The sequence below is a fragment of the Gymnodraco acuticeps genome, unplaced genomic scaffold (genome assembly GCF_902827175.1).
Source record: "Gymnodraco acuticeps unplaced genomic scaffold, fGymAcu1.1, whole genome shotgun sequence".
NCBI lineage: Eukaryota > Metazoa > Chordata > Actinopteri > Perciformes > Bathydraconidae > Gymnodraco > Gymnodraco acuticeps.
In genome coordinates, this window is record NW_022992351.1 from 6,497,400 (window position 1) to 6,512,499 (window position 15,100).

The window sequence follows — 15,100 nt, forward strand, 5'->3', positions numbered from 1 at the left end:
ATAAACAAACAATCAGCCGTGGGCTTGTTCTGGCTCTCCTTCTCTGTTGCACCTCATTTGAAGCCTTATAAATCAGGCTTCCACCCGGAGACATGGTGTTAGCAGGCCTCCCAGACAACACACGCGCGTTGCTGTACATGTGCACATACAGAAACGCACGACACACAGGTCTGCAGCTCATTAAGCTTGTGATCAGACCCTGAATGTGTCTTTAGTGGTGGGGGGGGGGGGGACAACATGTGTGTGTATGAATACTTCCATGCCTACACATTGGGTATGGTAGTATTCACATACTAAGTGTCTGTGCAGAGTCACACTTCCCTAACCCCCCCTAACACCTATTACCCCTAAAAAAAGAAACAATCCCACCTTGACTCCACCTGGATCCCAGCTTTTCTCCATGTGTTCATAAAACATGTACGATACCTGTCGCAACTCCCTGGCAACGCCATGACAAGTGCACTCTGACTCCGCAGCCTGCAGAAGAGATATTGGGTGGGGTAGTTGGTGTGTTGTGGGGGGGGGCATGCCTGGTTAGCTTTCAGTGACTGTTTTCACACATAAAATAAAGGCCTGGACTCGATCAAGCCAAGTGTTTAAGTTGTAAACTGGAAGCAGAGGAGGCAGTAGATGTGTAGAGTGGAGAGTAAGGATAACACTCATTGTTTTATTTAGAAGCTCTTCCAGTTTACATTTTCATGTTTCTTTTTTCTGACAGAAAATAGATAACAGGAACTGATTTGTACAAACAATATGTTTTCCATCTCTCACGATCAGCAAATACATTTACATAAGCAATGGCCACAGCTTTTATTTTAAGCTTGTGAAACAGGGTTTTAAAACGGGGTTTCCGGTTTGGAGGCACTAACAGTCATTGTTATTTCAAAGCAAGCGCATTTAGTGAGGAGTGTAAACTCACACCTTGGCTTGAAAGTAGAAACATTTGTGTTATCTCAACGAAGCGAACATGCATTCGCCTGAAACGGTGGCCGTATTTGTACAAACAAGCACATGGCAGTTCTTCCACACCTCCAACCAGACCCTTTACATATTTACTCACCAAACTTGGCACCTGCACCTCCACCCACGAAAATACACCTTCTGCACGCGCTAACCCAGACAACAAGAACATGACCATTCACACTTTACGAGCTGGGAAAAAAACACGAACATGCCTTTAGAAAAATCAGGCAGTTAGAGAGGTTCACGAACTTTGCACATCTAAAAACGTCAGATGGTTGGTTGGTTCTTCTCCATCACACCTCGATTTCCTTCAGCAGACATTTGACTGTGATTAGGAGCGCAGAGAGTCAAGCTAGAGGTCAGCGCTGGGCACCGCGCTGATTGGAAGTTGTAATTAGAGGAGTTGCTCTGTCTCGGGCCACTTCTCCCCAGAGAATTCACACAGGCTCAGTATCACATGCAGGGCCGAGGAGAAATTGGAGCTTCACCCACAGCTTGGTTGAGAGGGTGGGCTTAGGGGTTTTAGCCCAGCCACCCCCAGATTCACAGAAACATCCAACTCCACCACACACATACGTATGCAATGCAACACAATTGCATTCAAAGGAACCAACAGTAGACACATGGCTTGCCTTTAAATCGTTGTGCTGTCTCTTTTTCATTCATTTCATAAATGCAGTGTTTTTGCTCTTTTGGCAAATTTGAGGACTTTTTTCTAATTTCTTATCATTCAACAGTGTACAATTTTGGGAATAATGTGATCCCATTTTCATATGTATACATCAAGCATTGTTAGTTCCTTCATGGTTTTTCCCCCTTACATTTTCTCCACAATAAGCCGCTATTCTCTCCTTGTTCTCCTCCTCTTCCTCCTTTACCTCTACCTCCATCCTTCATTCTCTGTGAAAGCGGGTAACATGAAACCCGCTCTTGAAGTCTCAGGGGGGCGTAGGGGTTACAAAGGGTGATCAATATGTGCCAGAGAAAGTCTTTAGACGAGTGAAAGAAGCCATAGTTTGTCTACTCCCTCCTGCTTCCTCCTCCTTTCCCTCTTTCCTCTTCTTGTTGTTGGGATTGACAAGGTTAGCTGGCCCTAACACCCACTGACATGTTGCCCCTGTGTGTCTTAAAGTTGACTGACATGAAACTCCTGGCGCTGCTTTTTTTTTTACCCTTTTCTGCACTTTAAAAACGTTGCATCTTTGGAAATTGCAATAGAAAAATATTTCATGGGATTTGGTAAGTGAAAAAAAAGATAAATGTGTCTCTGTAATAATATCTAACCTGTTGCTCTCCAACAGGTGGTCGACGACATGGGCCACGTGAAGTTTGCGCTGGACACAGGCCCGGACACCCCCGGCAACAGCTGGCTCAAATATGTCCGCTCTGCCCCGTCATTTGAGGAGCAGAACCTCGCCGCCTGTCACCTCACTGGAGACCAGGTGAGTGACATGACAGGGATGTCCTGCTTTGATTGGTCATCCGAATATGAAAGAAACCAGCAGTATGTTGACAGCAATAGGCAAGGAGGGAAGCTGTTATTGTTTCACATCCGCCGAGAGTGGACACTGGGTAGATCCGTGTGAATCTCTGCGTGCACGCTGAAGTGTGTGTGTGTGTGTGTGTGTGTGTGTGTGTGTGTGTGTGTGTGTGTGTGTGTGTGTGTGTGTGTGTGTGTGTGTGTGTGTGTGTGTGTGTGTGTGTGTGTGTGTGTGTGTGTGTGTGTGTGTGTGTGTGTGTGTGTGTGTGTGTGTGTGTGTGTGTGTGTGTGTGAACCATTAGCACATTTTGTGTGTGTTGGTAATGACCAAGGAATGGCTCTATTGTGTGTCTGTGGCTGGGCCAGTTGCCAGTGCTGTTAGGAAATGACCCTTTCAAGGAGGCTGAAGAATAGCCTGACACTCATGAGTCCCATAATAACCATTATCCAAGGCACGGTCTTCTTCTGTGGTGGCAGCAGTTTCTCTCAGTTTCTGCTTCATAAATCCCATCCTCTCTCTCTCTCTCTCTCTCTCTCTCTCTCTCTCTCTCTCTCTCTCTCTCTCTCTCTCTCTCTCTCTCTCTCTCTCTCTCTCTGCGGAACCAGGGTAAGGCATCCGATACTTTTGGAAAGATGCCCAGCCAGTGCCCATAAAACCCCAACTGCTTAACTAGGCCCTAACCCCAACCCCATGCAATGTGTGTGCCACAACCTACTGCTGCAATATATTAGCGTATTTCTCGGTTTCTCTTTTTCCTGCAGAGGCTGTTTTTTCTGTTTTTGCTTTGCTGACTCTTGTCCCAGTTTCTTTAAATGAAATACCAGCAGTGTGCCATTACCTGACACACATGTATCGCAAAAAATTGCATCCAGGAGCAATGAGTATGAAAACTCCACACAAAGACAAAAACATTAAACCATGGAAACATGATGGAGGTATGACAGTAGCCACATGCATCCATATGACTTGCCTGTGTGTTTCCACATTCCTGTCACTCCACTCTTATTTGTTTCCTAATCCCTGCCTACATGGCTCGTTCCCCCTCCTGTCTCGGTCTCTAGCCTCCTGTTCCTCGCTGTCTTTGTCTCCTTTCTCTGTCCTAACGTCTTGATCTGCCACCTGTCACTCTGTCACACTGAGGGGACAAGCTAGTGTGTCCATTTAAGCTTCAGCCTGACCGATAGAGAGAAAGGGGGCTTGGGCCAAGTGAGAGAGGGAACACACAAGGGCCTCCGAGATTGACAAGCACCAATTGGCTGGCAACACCAACCCGCCTAATCCTTTTAAGATGTTCACATCAGTGCCCCCTGCCACTGCCACACAATGTCAAAGAAGGAATCAGGGCACTGGCGAAAATTGTGGAGAATTATCAGACCCAGAGGCCACGTGCATGATTGTTTTTTTTATGTGTTTTTGCAGTTATTTGTACTTAGCGAACGGCTTTGCTTTTGTTTGCCTGACCAGTTGCTTGGTGTAGTGGCTCACAGGTATGACCCTATCATTTATTTACTAACACACACACACACACAGCCACTCAGTGCTAAAATGTATAATTTAACAGACTATTCAGTGATTTTTCTTTTCTTCTTTTGTATCAGCATGCACAATGCATGAGTTTATGGAAATATGTGCACACAGGGCAAATTCATATGCGGGTAGTAACCTTTTAAAAAGCAAGTGGATATTTTATTTGTTTATTTGTTTGTCATTAATGATGTAAGATGTAAGATATGTGTGCAAGATCATGCATCATTTATATATTTATGGTCATGCACTAATTTGCTATTATTTCATATATTTGGTTCCATATAAATCAGATGCAATAAATGTGCCCAGAACACATTGAAATAATGTTGGGTCTTTGAGCATTTGGAAAAAGAAATATGTAATCCGTTTAAAATAAATGTACTAGTACTTTGTGCAGGTCCCTGCAAACAGCCACATTATTTTAGTTCTTAGTCAGTCCTCAAGCAAATGCAAAAACACACACACACACACACACACACCAGTTCGTCCTGATGCAATATTCAGGCACCTTAAAACAAGGCAATCAACAGTATCCCTTGTGTTCTTGTGTGGTGTGTGTGTGTGTGTGTGTGCGTGTGTGTGTGTGTGTGTGTGTGTGTGTGTGTGTGTGTGTGTGTGTGTGTGTGTGTGTGTGTGTGTGTGTGTGTGTGCGCGTGTGTGTGTGTGTGTGTGTGTGTGTGTGTGTGTGTGTGTGTGTGTGTGTGTGTGTGTGTGTGTGTGTGTGTGTGTGTGTGTGTGTGTGTGTGTGTGTGTGTGTGTGTGTGTGTGTGTGTGTGCTTGTGCTTGTGCTTGTGTTTGGTGTTTGGTGTTTGAGGTTTGATGAGAAGATGAATCTTGTCCACCTTCTTGTCAACCCTTTATCTTTTTTGTTTTTGGAGTGGAGGTCTTTCAATGCTGTTTGATCTGCCCTTCTACCCCGAGATGGATCCATCAATAAATAGACACTGTGTGTGTTAGTGTGTGTGGGTGTGTGTGTGTGTGTGAGGCCACAGTGGGGGGTTATTGCTGGCCCTACGGCTGGCATTGATCGATGGGGCATCTGTCCCCTCAACACTGGATAGAGATGGAAAGAGGTCAAGAAAGGTCTGATTGTGTAGGCCTTACTGTAGAATACATATACTCCAACAAAGATACATGAAGACTCAAAATGCTGCAGAAAAATACAAATATTTATTGTGAATGTTTTTTAATTTTCCTAATTATTCTACTGTATTCCTTAAAAAAGTAATATTTGATGACTACGTTCTAATCTGTAAACCCGAGAAAGATTTTCATAATTTTAAAGTATTTCAAATAAATGGATAGCAAAACACATAAAATAAAACAAATGTTGAAATTATTACACAGTGCTACGTAATCTACCGATATAATTTATTCACAATCAGTCATTCGTGTCGCTTTTTATTTATTTTTTCTCGAAATCAAAATGTTTAATTAAAATGATTGAAAAAAGAATAAAATTATATAAATAATTAATAGCATTTTTAATTAAGTGTTTGGTGATTAATGGACAAAAACATTTTATTTCTTACAGGTTATGTAAAAAATATCAAATAAATTATCCTTAAACATCCCAGTTAAAATGACTGTCCTGACCCAAATAAATCCCTCAAGAGATTAATAAATTGCTCCCATCGTTGGGCAGTGCTGTAATAAAAGTAAACGAAATATTGTTTTTGCATTTTTTATTCAACTAAAATAACATTAATCAACAAAAGGTCTATTGGTATTTTTTTTCTGGGCTGATTTATTTGATCGTGTACTTCACCCGTGTGTTTGAAAGTGACCGATAGTAAGTGCAAGTCTGTCAGGCAGATTTATCCATTATTTACATCAATAATAGATGTATCAAGCGGCCAAAGCGGTGGCAGGGATCGGAGATGCGGGGAGGGGTCTGCGCCGCAGATCCCTCAATCCTTTTGGCTGGAGATAAGACGAGGAGGAGTGGCCGACGGGTAACCGAGAGAGCACCGAGGGGCAACAGGGAATCACTAATGAGAGAGAGAGAGTCAGGAAGAGAGAGAGAAAGAGAGAGACTCATCATCACCATCAAAGACGCGCTCACTGACTAGATTAGAGAGTAGACGAGCAGAGGAGCGTCGGGCTTTATCCAGATAGTGGAAGCGAGCACCGACCGTCCGCAGCGTGCCTGGCCGCTCCGAGACCTCCTCTCCCCGGCCCTGTGAGCTCCAGCGCCCCGCTCCCTCTCCGGTAGAACTACTATGGGTTGTGTCGCCAACTCCACCGGGACTGAGGTGCTCCTGCAGCTGGAGGCTCTCCGCAGCGCCGCGCAACTTTCTCAACTATTCCGGCTCACGGAGAAAAGAAAGGTCAGGTCGAAAAAACGTAGAGAAGTTGTCGCTTTGCTTAATAATAATAATGTTAATAATAAGCCGTACTATTTTCATTGATTTTAGGCCTTTGCGCCTTGTGTCCTCTCAAGAGCACTAGGTCTTGGAAGTTGGTTTCGCCGGCCTCTCTGTGTGTGTGTGTTTGTGAATGAGTGTGTGCTCTGCCTACCTTTTTGGGAGTCATTATTCAGTTGGTGCAGAGCGCCCCCCTGTGTTGGAGAGGTCACAGCTTCTGCATGCAGATTGAAGTGGTTGTTTGCGCTGTTTCATTGGGACGCATGCAACTGTGATATTTGTTGTATTGAAAAGTATACACAGATTGTTATGCAGTTTAATGAATATGCCTTAGACTATATGTTTAATCTAAGGTTGGTTAACGGATTTTCACATGTTGGGAAGAGATCTGATAAGGCCTTGGTTATTAATGGCCTCTAATATTGCCATTAATTCCTGTTTTTCCTTCGCATTTACTTCCAGGGGAAAAACTCATTATCTAGCAGTCATTTATCTCTGATCACACAATGTAAATGACCTCAATCAAATGAATGAATGTGTGCAGTTAAAGATCCAACATTTCCCGGTTTACTGCAGCTGTAAATGAGAAACGCATCAGAGCAGCTGAGCTGTTTGATGTTTATTTTTGTTTCGCTCACCACTTTTCTTTCAGACTGTTCAGACTCATTACAGCAGTATTTGTATCGTCTGGATTTCATCTGCATTTTTTTCAAAGTTTAAGTAATTATTTGAAAGAACGCTGACCTATGTTGTGTTTTATTTTCAGGTGATTTATAACGGGGTGCGCGCATATTCGTTTTTTATTCGTTTTGTTTAGGCCTATTTATAAATTCTGAGTAGAATAATATAAATACATGTCTTGTGTCATGCGCTTCACACACAGTCCCGCTTTTAACTAGGCCTATACATTTTTTATAAAAATATGTTTCCATAACTCCGTAGGCTATATGGACAATGTATCCTATTTAAGACATGTCTGGTGTTTTATTTAACCACTAAATTAATATGCTAATATTATATGTTTCGGCTGTGGGACCTTTCGATATTAACAACATTGGGGTTCAGACTTATTAATTCCATCTTTACATTAAATTAAAGTCCCCCTCTCTCTTTTTCTCTCTCCTCAGATGTATTATAAAGCTGTTCGGGACATTGAAGCAGGGGAGGAGCTCTTAGTGTATATGAAGGACGGTATTTTCCCCGAGGGATCCATGGCACCCAACCTACAAGGTAAGATTAATGCGCGTCATTAGCACACATTTTAAACAAACTCCAACCTGCATCCTGTGCTGCTTTCGAGGTCAACACACTGCATAACCTCGTTAATGTGACGAGGGAAAATAAACCATCGCCCCCTTTAAGAGTTTTTTGCTCAAGAAATGTGAATTACTCGAATCATAAAGTTCCATGATGCAATTAAATCCCGCATTAAAGCATCTGGTTGAAGGCGTTTGTGGACCTGTCATTTAGAATAGGCCTGACAATAATGAAGGCTGGTCTGAATTGTGCGCTTACAATGCGGCAATGTAATGGGCCTCTGTTCCTGTAATACTGTATCAGAGCGTCAATTGGCACTTGTCAGATTCCATCCATTAAGTGAGTAGAGATTTTCAAATAACGGAAAGCCAGGAGCAAACCTAAAATATTAGTAAGTTATGTAGTCGTGAAGACTGCATAAATGGGAACCTGCATCCGAGAGACTGGAACTTCATTTGTCACATCGACTAAAATATAATAACAAACATATTTACAATTCACAAGTCAATGCTGCTGTATTCCCCTAAAAATTAAGCCTTTAAGTATGCATTTTTGTATTTGTTTTCGTTCAGTGTAATAATGTCCCTGGTAGTCAGACTGTCTATGAGCATAATAAAAAATAATAATAATAATAATTACCTAACCAATTCAAGTTATTCAATTGCAAAACTACAATATAAAATGATTATGGAAGCATCACATGTGGTCCATACTTGATAAAACATTAATGGGATTTAAGTTGATTAAACCTGATGTAGCAGCCTGAAATGTGTTTATTAATCCAGTCTTACACTCGTTTTTAGTTAAACATGTGTTAAAGATGATGGAAATTACAATTGATTTTGAGAAATATATGCTCTCGAATATAATTTTTTTTTAATTATGATGTGACTTTTATCCATAATCTTCCATATAAATGTATGCGTATGTTAGTTTGATCTTTGCTGAGTTACAACACTACAATCTGTAAGGTCCTGTGTGTTAAGTGCCCTGCTACACCTTGCTGTACAGTGCTGTATTCATACTGGCTCACATGTTTTTAGGTGCTCTCACCGCCTGTCTTCCCTCTGAGTGGGTAACCCGACTCACTGTACTCACTACCTTTCAACCGTGCCTCTATATGTCAGAATGAATAAATCCAATATTTTATCTCATAATCTTACTTGGACAGCTGTTCACTGTCGATCTGGGCTTTTCTTTCAAAGTTCACTTAAGCGGAAAAGGAGCCGTAGTTCCGCTGTATTTCTTTAAACATCTTGGATTTATTGTGGCGAAAGGCTGTTGTCAGGTAACATTGTTTTGTTGTGTTTCCAGTCTGTCTGGAACCACAGATGAAAACAGAGATCAGATTACTCTTACTTGTCATTGACTATAAAATGGTGAAGGAGGAGACCAAGATGTTTCGTGAGATGTTCTGCAGCTTTTCCCCCCTTGCATGATGCACCGTTTGTGCACAGATCTCCATGCCAGGGGAAACGGGAGCTCAAAGCAAGCTTGATTATTGAAAAGAAGCAGATTGCCCTGTTATAGGAGTGCGTCAAAGATGGAGCAGACTCGTAAATGATTTATTCAATTCCTCTGTGTGTATGTAAAGTATAGAGAGGGGGAGGCAGGCAGATAGAAAAGTGAAACACTCCACCTGCCAGAATTTGTGTGTCATAGTATTGGTGTTGTGTCGTTCTGAAATAGGGATGAGGGAAGACACAAAAAGTGTTACACTTCCTCCACTGTTTGTGAGAGAGACAAAAAAGCAGAGAGAGTGTTGGACAAAGAGAGACAGTTAAAGGATGAGTGTCTGTTTTATCTCGGTGTATTTGAGTGTGTGTTTGAGAGAGAAAGGTAGCAGGGCTGAGTGGGAGCTTGGCAGTGCAGAGCCGCTCTCTGTGTCTGGCTTATCGGAGAAGGAATTTGAAGTAGAGGACTTGAGGAGTCCCCTGAGACCTCACCCATGCTCCCAGATTAGCTGCTAAACTGCACATAATTGTGCTTCCCTTCGTCTCCCAGAGAGCTATTAGTCTCCCCGTTATTAACCCCCCCCCCCCCCCCCCCCCACCCCACACCCAGACCAGACTTTCTGAAAAAACAGAGGCTCGCTGGTGCTCATATGCACGCGCCTTTATTTACGTGAGTCCTCAACGAAACACACATGCATGCACTTCTGAGTGTCTACACAACATTGTTTTTATATCAACTCCAACATTCCAACTGCAAGTGGGATTTGAAACTACTTTTATCATTCACACACACTTTTTCAAATTCAACCAACGTCTTAAAGGCGACAGACAAAAGCATCTGAGTGCTTACAGCATCAGAGCAAATGCAAACCCTCTTGGTATTGATTGCTCCCTCTCCATGAAATATGCTCACACTGGTGTCAAAGTATGCAAGTTAGTTTAGCATTTGAGCTCAGTGTAATGGCCCATTGACCAAAGGGTTATGTATCCTTCTCCCCAAGGTTAGACACATTGATGTTGCTACACTAATGCCCTTTTAATGTGCCCAAGAAGTTTCCAGCTGGATAAACGGTTACATGCAGTAGTAAACAGGTGAGCCATGTAAGTCATTTTGGATAAACTCATTTAGTGCACCTTGAGATGACTGATGGGTGTGCGTGGGCTGTTGGGACTTCAGGGGGGGGGCTGACTCAGGCGGTGGCTGCTCGGGTCATGGCAAAGGGGGTATACTGTAGCAGGTTGGCGCTGAAATCACCATGGGGTTGGCGCCACTATTCCCCTGCTTACCTCTGTTCCTTATGGCTCATTCTTTTTGGAGAAAGTTCACATAAACACACACACACACACACACACACACACACACACACACACACACACACACACACACACACATTATTGCCTGTGCACAAAGACACTCCACTGGGCTTTCCCCGATCTGTTGAACTTGGCATCTGAGTCAGGAACTTGCTATTGAAAAGACTGGCCGAGTTGTATGTGTTTGACCTTGGTGGTGAGAAGTATTGTAAAGGTTATCAACATGGAAGGGGAAGACCAGCCCTTATTGTTTCCCCTGTGGGCCATTACACCTAGAGTCTCAAGAAAACACTTGCTTTAACAAGCAATTAACAGTGTTAATGAAGGCTACATTTCACTGCTAATTGATTTCCATTTTATGGGAATGTCAATTGCTGGATTGTTGCTTTTACCAAATGGGAGTCTATTTAGCTGTAACTAACATACAGCTAGGTAATAGATTTCCACTCTTGTTGAGGAATACAAATTGTTTAGTTTAGGGTGATGTATTAGGAAGACATTTTGTCACATACTGTAATGGTGAAACTGGATATTTGTGTGTTTTTTCCAACAGAAATAAATACAGAATGTTGCAGTTTATTCCAGATTTAATATGTCTTAAAGTCTTCTTTAAGCATTTAATTAGGATTTCAATTGATGTTATATGTTTCTTGAAGGACACATTATTTCAGGAATTGTGTGATGGGTAAACAACTTTGTTTGTTTCTGTGTGTGTGTGCAGACGAGCAGATGTACCGGTGTGAAGACTGTGATGAGCTGTTCTCCTCAACACTTGAGCTGCGGCGGCACCAGAAGTATTCATGCACCAGTAGCGGCTCCATCTTTGACACACTGAGAGAGGACTTCAAACAGGAGCGCGAGGACAGCGACGAGCCTATCCACGAGTGTAAAGACTGTGAGAAGATCTTCCCGAATGAGTACAGGTACACAAATATGTGATAACTATTAATTTGTTATCCATTTGTCCTATGGTTGCAACCATTGCAACTTGCCTGATTCATTGAATCCACTGATGATGTTGTGCTCTCCTGATCTAGTCTGGGCCAACACATGATAGTCCACACAGAGGAGAGGGAGTACAAATGTGACCAGTGCCCCAAAGCCTTCAACTGGAAGTCCAACCTCATCCGTCACCAGATGTCACATGACAGTGGCAAGCGTTTTGAGTGTGAAAACTGTGATAAGGTACAGCATACCCGGCACGTAAGTTGTGCACTGCACACACAGCATTAATCTGCATCAAAAATTCACCTGGACTTGTTTTTTAGGCTGCATACACAATGGTTCTCAACACTGATTTAGTCACTCTGAAAAAATAGCATTCTTTTCATTGTTTGTTATGGCGTACATTTTATGTTCATACACTTATTTTAAATTTCAGGTGTTCACAGATCCTAGCAACCTTCAGCGTCATATCCGCTCCCAGCACGTGGGGGCACGCGCTCACACATGTCCTGAGTGTGGCAAGACCTTTGCTACTTCGTCAGGCCTCAAGCAGCATAAGCACATCCACAGCAGTGTCAAACCCTTTATCTGTAAGTCAGAGCTTTAAAAGTTAAAGCCTTATTTGATACAGTGTATTTTTTTAACGTATTTCCTTTCACCTCATCTAATTGTCCATCACCTTCCTGTATCTTACTTCTCCATTTCCTTTTTTTACATAACCTGAACCAATCATCACCAACCTGACGGATCATTATGTGTATTATGATTAACTTAATTGTGTACTCCAAATAATAGATTTGACCTATTCACTTATAATCTTTCTTTCCCCAGGAAACTTGATGACATATTATTTAGATTCATTTTGACTACTACTTTAATAGTGATAGTGGATAGTTATGCCTCATTTTTGTGGAATTTAATACATAGTGTTTGTATTTTCTATTTTGTCAGCACTTACCATTCAGTAATTGTGTTGCTGTTGATTCGGTATACAAAGTTAGAGACAGTGTTAAAATGGGTTTAACCAGGCCCTGATGGGCTGCCTCCTTTTGTTCCCCCAGGCGAGGTGTGCCACAAATCCTACACCCAGTTCTCCAATCTCTGCCGCCACAAGCGCATGCATGCTGACTGCCGCACCCAGATCAAATGCAAGGACTGTGGACAGTTGTTCAGCACTACCTCCTCCCTCAACAAGCATCGTCGCTTCTGTGAGGGCAAGAACCATTATGGCTCTCCAGCAGGGATGTTCAACCCTGGCATCCCCATGAGCTCCAGTCCCATCATGGCTAAGATCAAGTCCCACCACCCCCACCTTGCAGGTCTAAACCAGTCAGGTTTAGGCTTCACTGACTACTTTCCCTCCCGACCTCACCCTCACGCTGGCATGCCCTTCTCTCCTGGACCCCATGGCTTCCCATCCCTCCCTCATGGTTTCCCAGGTATCTTCTCCCAATCACTCTATCCGCGACCACCTTTATTGCCGGCTAGTTCGTTGCTAAAGAGCCCGATGGGCGGTGGCAGTCAGGAAGTGAAACTTCCTCGAAGTCCCCTAGATGCCCCTCCACTGTCCATGGTTAGCTCCACAAACAGCAATGGAGGAAACTGTTTGAGTCAGCTGGAAGACAAAGAAAAAGAGAACAAACTGGATTTGTCTTCTGCAGAAGCCAAGACAAAATCTAAGCTTGCAGACATGTCTGATGGGAGTGACCTCGAAGACGTTAATACCACAAGTGGGACAGATTTGGACACCACCACTGGTACGGCTTCAGGTGATGGTTCTGACCTGGAGAGTGATGGAGAGAGTGAACGTGAGCGAAGTGGTAAAAGAAGGAAGCAGTCTGAAGCCATATCAAGTCAGGAAGGCCACCAGTTAGAAGACATGAACAGTGCGTTGATATCAGCCATGTCTAGCTCTGGTAACTTCGCTATTGATCGTCCCTTTCTTTCATCTGCATCCCATCACTCCTTCTTCCCTCCACCTGATGAGCAAGCCCTCCCGCCCACCCACACAAATGCCAATGCAGTCACCACAGATTCCATCAAAGCCATCGCCTCTATTGCTGAGAAATATTTTGGTCCAGGTTTGATTGGTCTCCATCAGGAGAAGAAAATGGGTCCATTGCCCTACCATTCTATGTTTCCCTTCCAGTTTCTACCCAACTTTCACAACTCCCTCTATCCCTTCAGTGCTGATCGAGGTGCCCTCAATCCTAACATGTTCTTTAAGGCAGAGCCCAAGTCACCTCGCGAGCAGCTGCACAAGATGGCTTCTGGTGCCCCAGGAGTTCCTGCTTCATCAGGAGAGTCCGCATTTGATCTCACCACAAAGCCCAAGGAGACTAAGTTAGCTCCTCCCACCCCAACACACCCCTCAAACCCCAACAGTAGTACTGGGAGCAGCGGACCTTCTGCCAAATCTAGTGGTGAAGAACAGCCATTGGACCTCAGCATTGGCGGCCGGAGCCGAGGTGGACATAATGGTGTGGCAGCTGAGCCACATCATAGAAAGAACCACCTATACGGAGTTGGAAAGGGGGTCTCCGTCAAGGACGAAAACCCATCTGGGTTTCCACACCCCCATTCCCATTCGTTGCACCAATCCTCCATCGCCCAGCACCAGCAGCACCATCCCCAGCCACACCAGCCTCCACCCCTGCACTATGCCAAGCCCTCCGCATTCTTCATGGACCCCATATACAGGTATTTCAGCCCTGATAAGAACAGAAACTGCTATTTCCACATGAACATGTTTAAATGTTCACACAATAAAAAGAGGTTGGCATTTGAATATTTGATTGGAGGTTGTATATGAAATTGGTACGTAACCCTCTGCCTTGTTGTTGGTCCAGCAGGGTGGAAAAGAGGAAGCTACTCGACCCCGTGGGAGCTCTGAAGGAAAAATTCCTCAGGCCCTCAGCACCACTCTTCCATCCACAGGTAAGCTCACGCCATTTACACAGACACAAATCCAGGAAGGCTCTTGGTTTAATCTTAGGTAGAAACAGCAAATGGTACGTGCACTTTGAACAAAACCTGCAGCAAGGGAGTACCAAACAGGGGAATTGACCTCCAGGTATTGCATAAAGGCTGATTATTCCCACATGCAATCGACTATTATTTTCAAACCATGTATTATGTGAAAATACCTCACTCTCGCCTCCCACGCTGCTGCAACCTGAATTGATAGGACCCTATGCACCATCATTCCACAGTGTTGATGTTATTTTCTCAAGGGTTCTGTATGATTTCTTCCTTTGTTTACTGAATGGCGCCTGTGTACCTCGTCACTTCTACCTTTTTTCAGAAGACATAGTCTGTTATCGCAGCCCCTTTGATAATCAGTCACATTGTTTGACTGTCCCCAGACCCTCCCTACCTCTACAAATCTTGATTACAAGCAATGATAGTATTAATAAAAGAGAGAATAATAACCGTTTGAATTGTAACAAACTGCCTCTCTTGGCCACGCTAATCTTAGTTGTGGCATTGTTTCATGTACTGGGAGCCCACAGGCCAGCTAATAACTCAACCCCCTCCAAGTTTTTTTTTTCTGTGGCTGGCTGGCTGGCTAGATAATAGCACCGTGTCCATCAAGGACATCCTGTGTTTGTCTCCAGGAGAATGGGGGGCTCTCTTGGGGAAACAGTTTAATCTGACCTGGAAATCTGTGTCCTCTATCAACTGTGACTTTGCAAAACACTCATTTGGTGCATAGACAGACAGACACATTTTAACATGAACAAGCATTTTCATATATGACATTAAACTATGTGTGTAGTTAAGCCTTAACAAA

The 15,100-nt window shown here is 43.4% G+C and overlaps 1 protein-coding gene across 10 annotated transcripts in view; it reads left to right on the plus strand.

Annotated features, from left to right (window-relative positions):
- prdm16 (PR domain containing 16) overlaps positions 1-15,100 on the plus strand; it is a 170,144-nt gene that overhangs the window by 146,788 nt on the left and 8,256 nt on the right. For 2 of the 10 annotated variants that reach the window (XM_034209518.1, XM_034209524.1), the window contains exons 4-10: positions 2,265-2,405; positions 7,465-7,567; positions 11,084-11,285; positions 11,400-11,565; positions 11,744-11,897; positions 12,336-14,007; positions 14,148-14,244. In XM_034209518.1, coding sequence (XP_034065409.1) covers positions 2,265-2,405; positions 7,465-7,567; positions 11,084-11,285; positions 11,400-11,565; positions 11,744-11,897; positions 12,336-14,007; positions 14,148-14,244 — 2,535 coding nt within the window. Of the gene's footprint in view, positions 1-2,264; positions 2,406-5,962; positions 6,302-7,464; positions 7,568-11,083; positions 11,286-11,399; positions 11,566-11,743; positions 11,898-12,335; positions 14,008-14,147; positions 14,245-15,100 lie in introns of those variants that run through there. The other 8 variants (XM_034209521.1, XM_034209520.1, XM_034209522.1 and 5 more) reach the window with 8 other exon arrangements.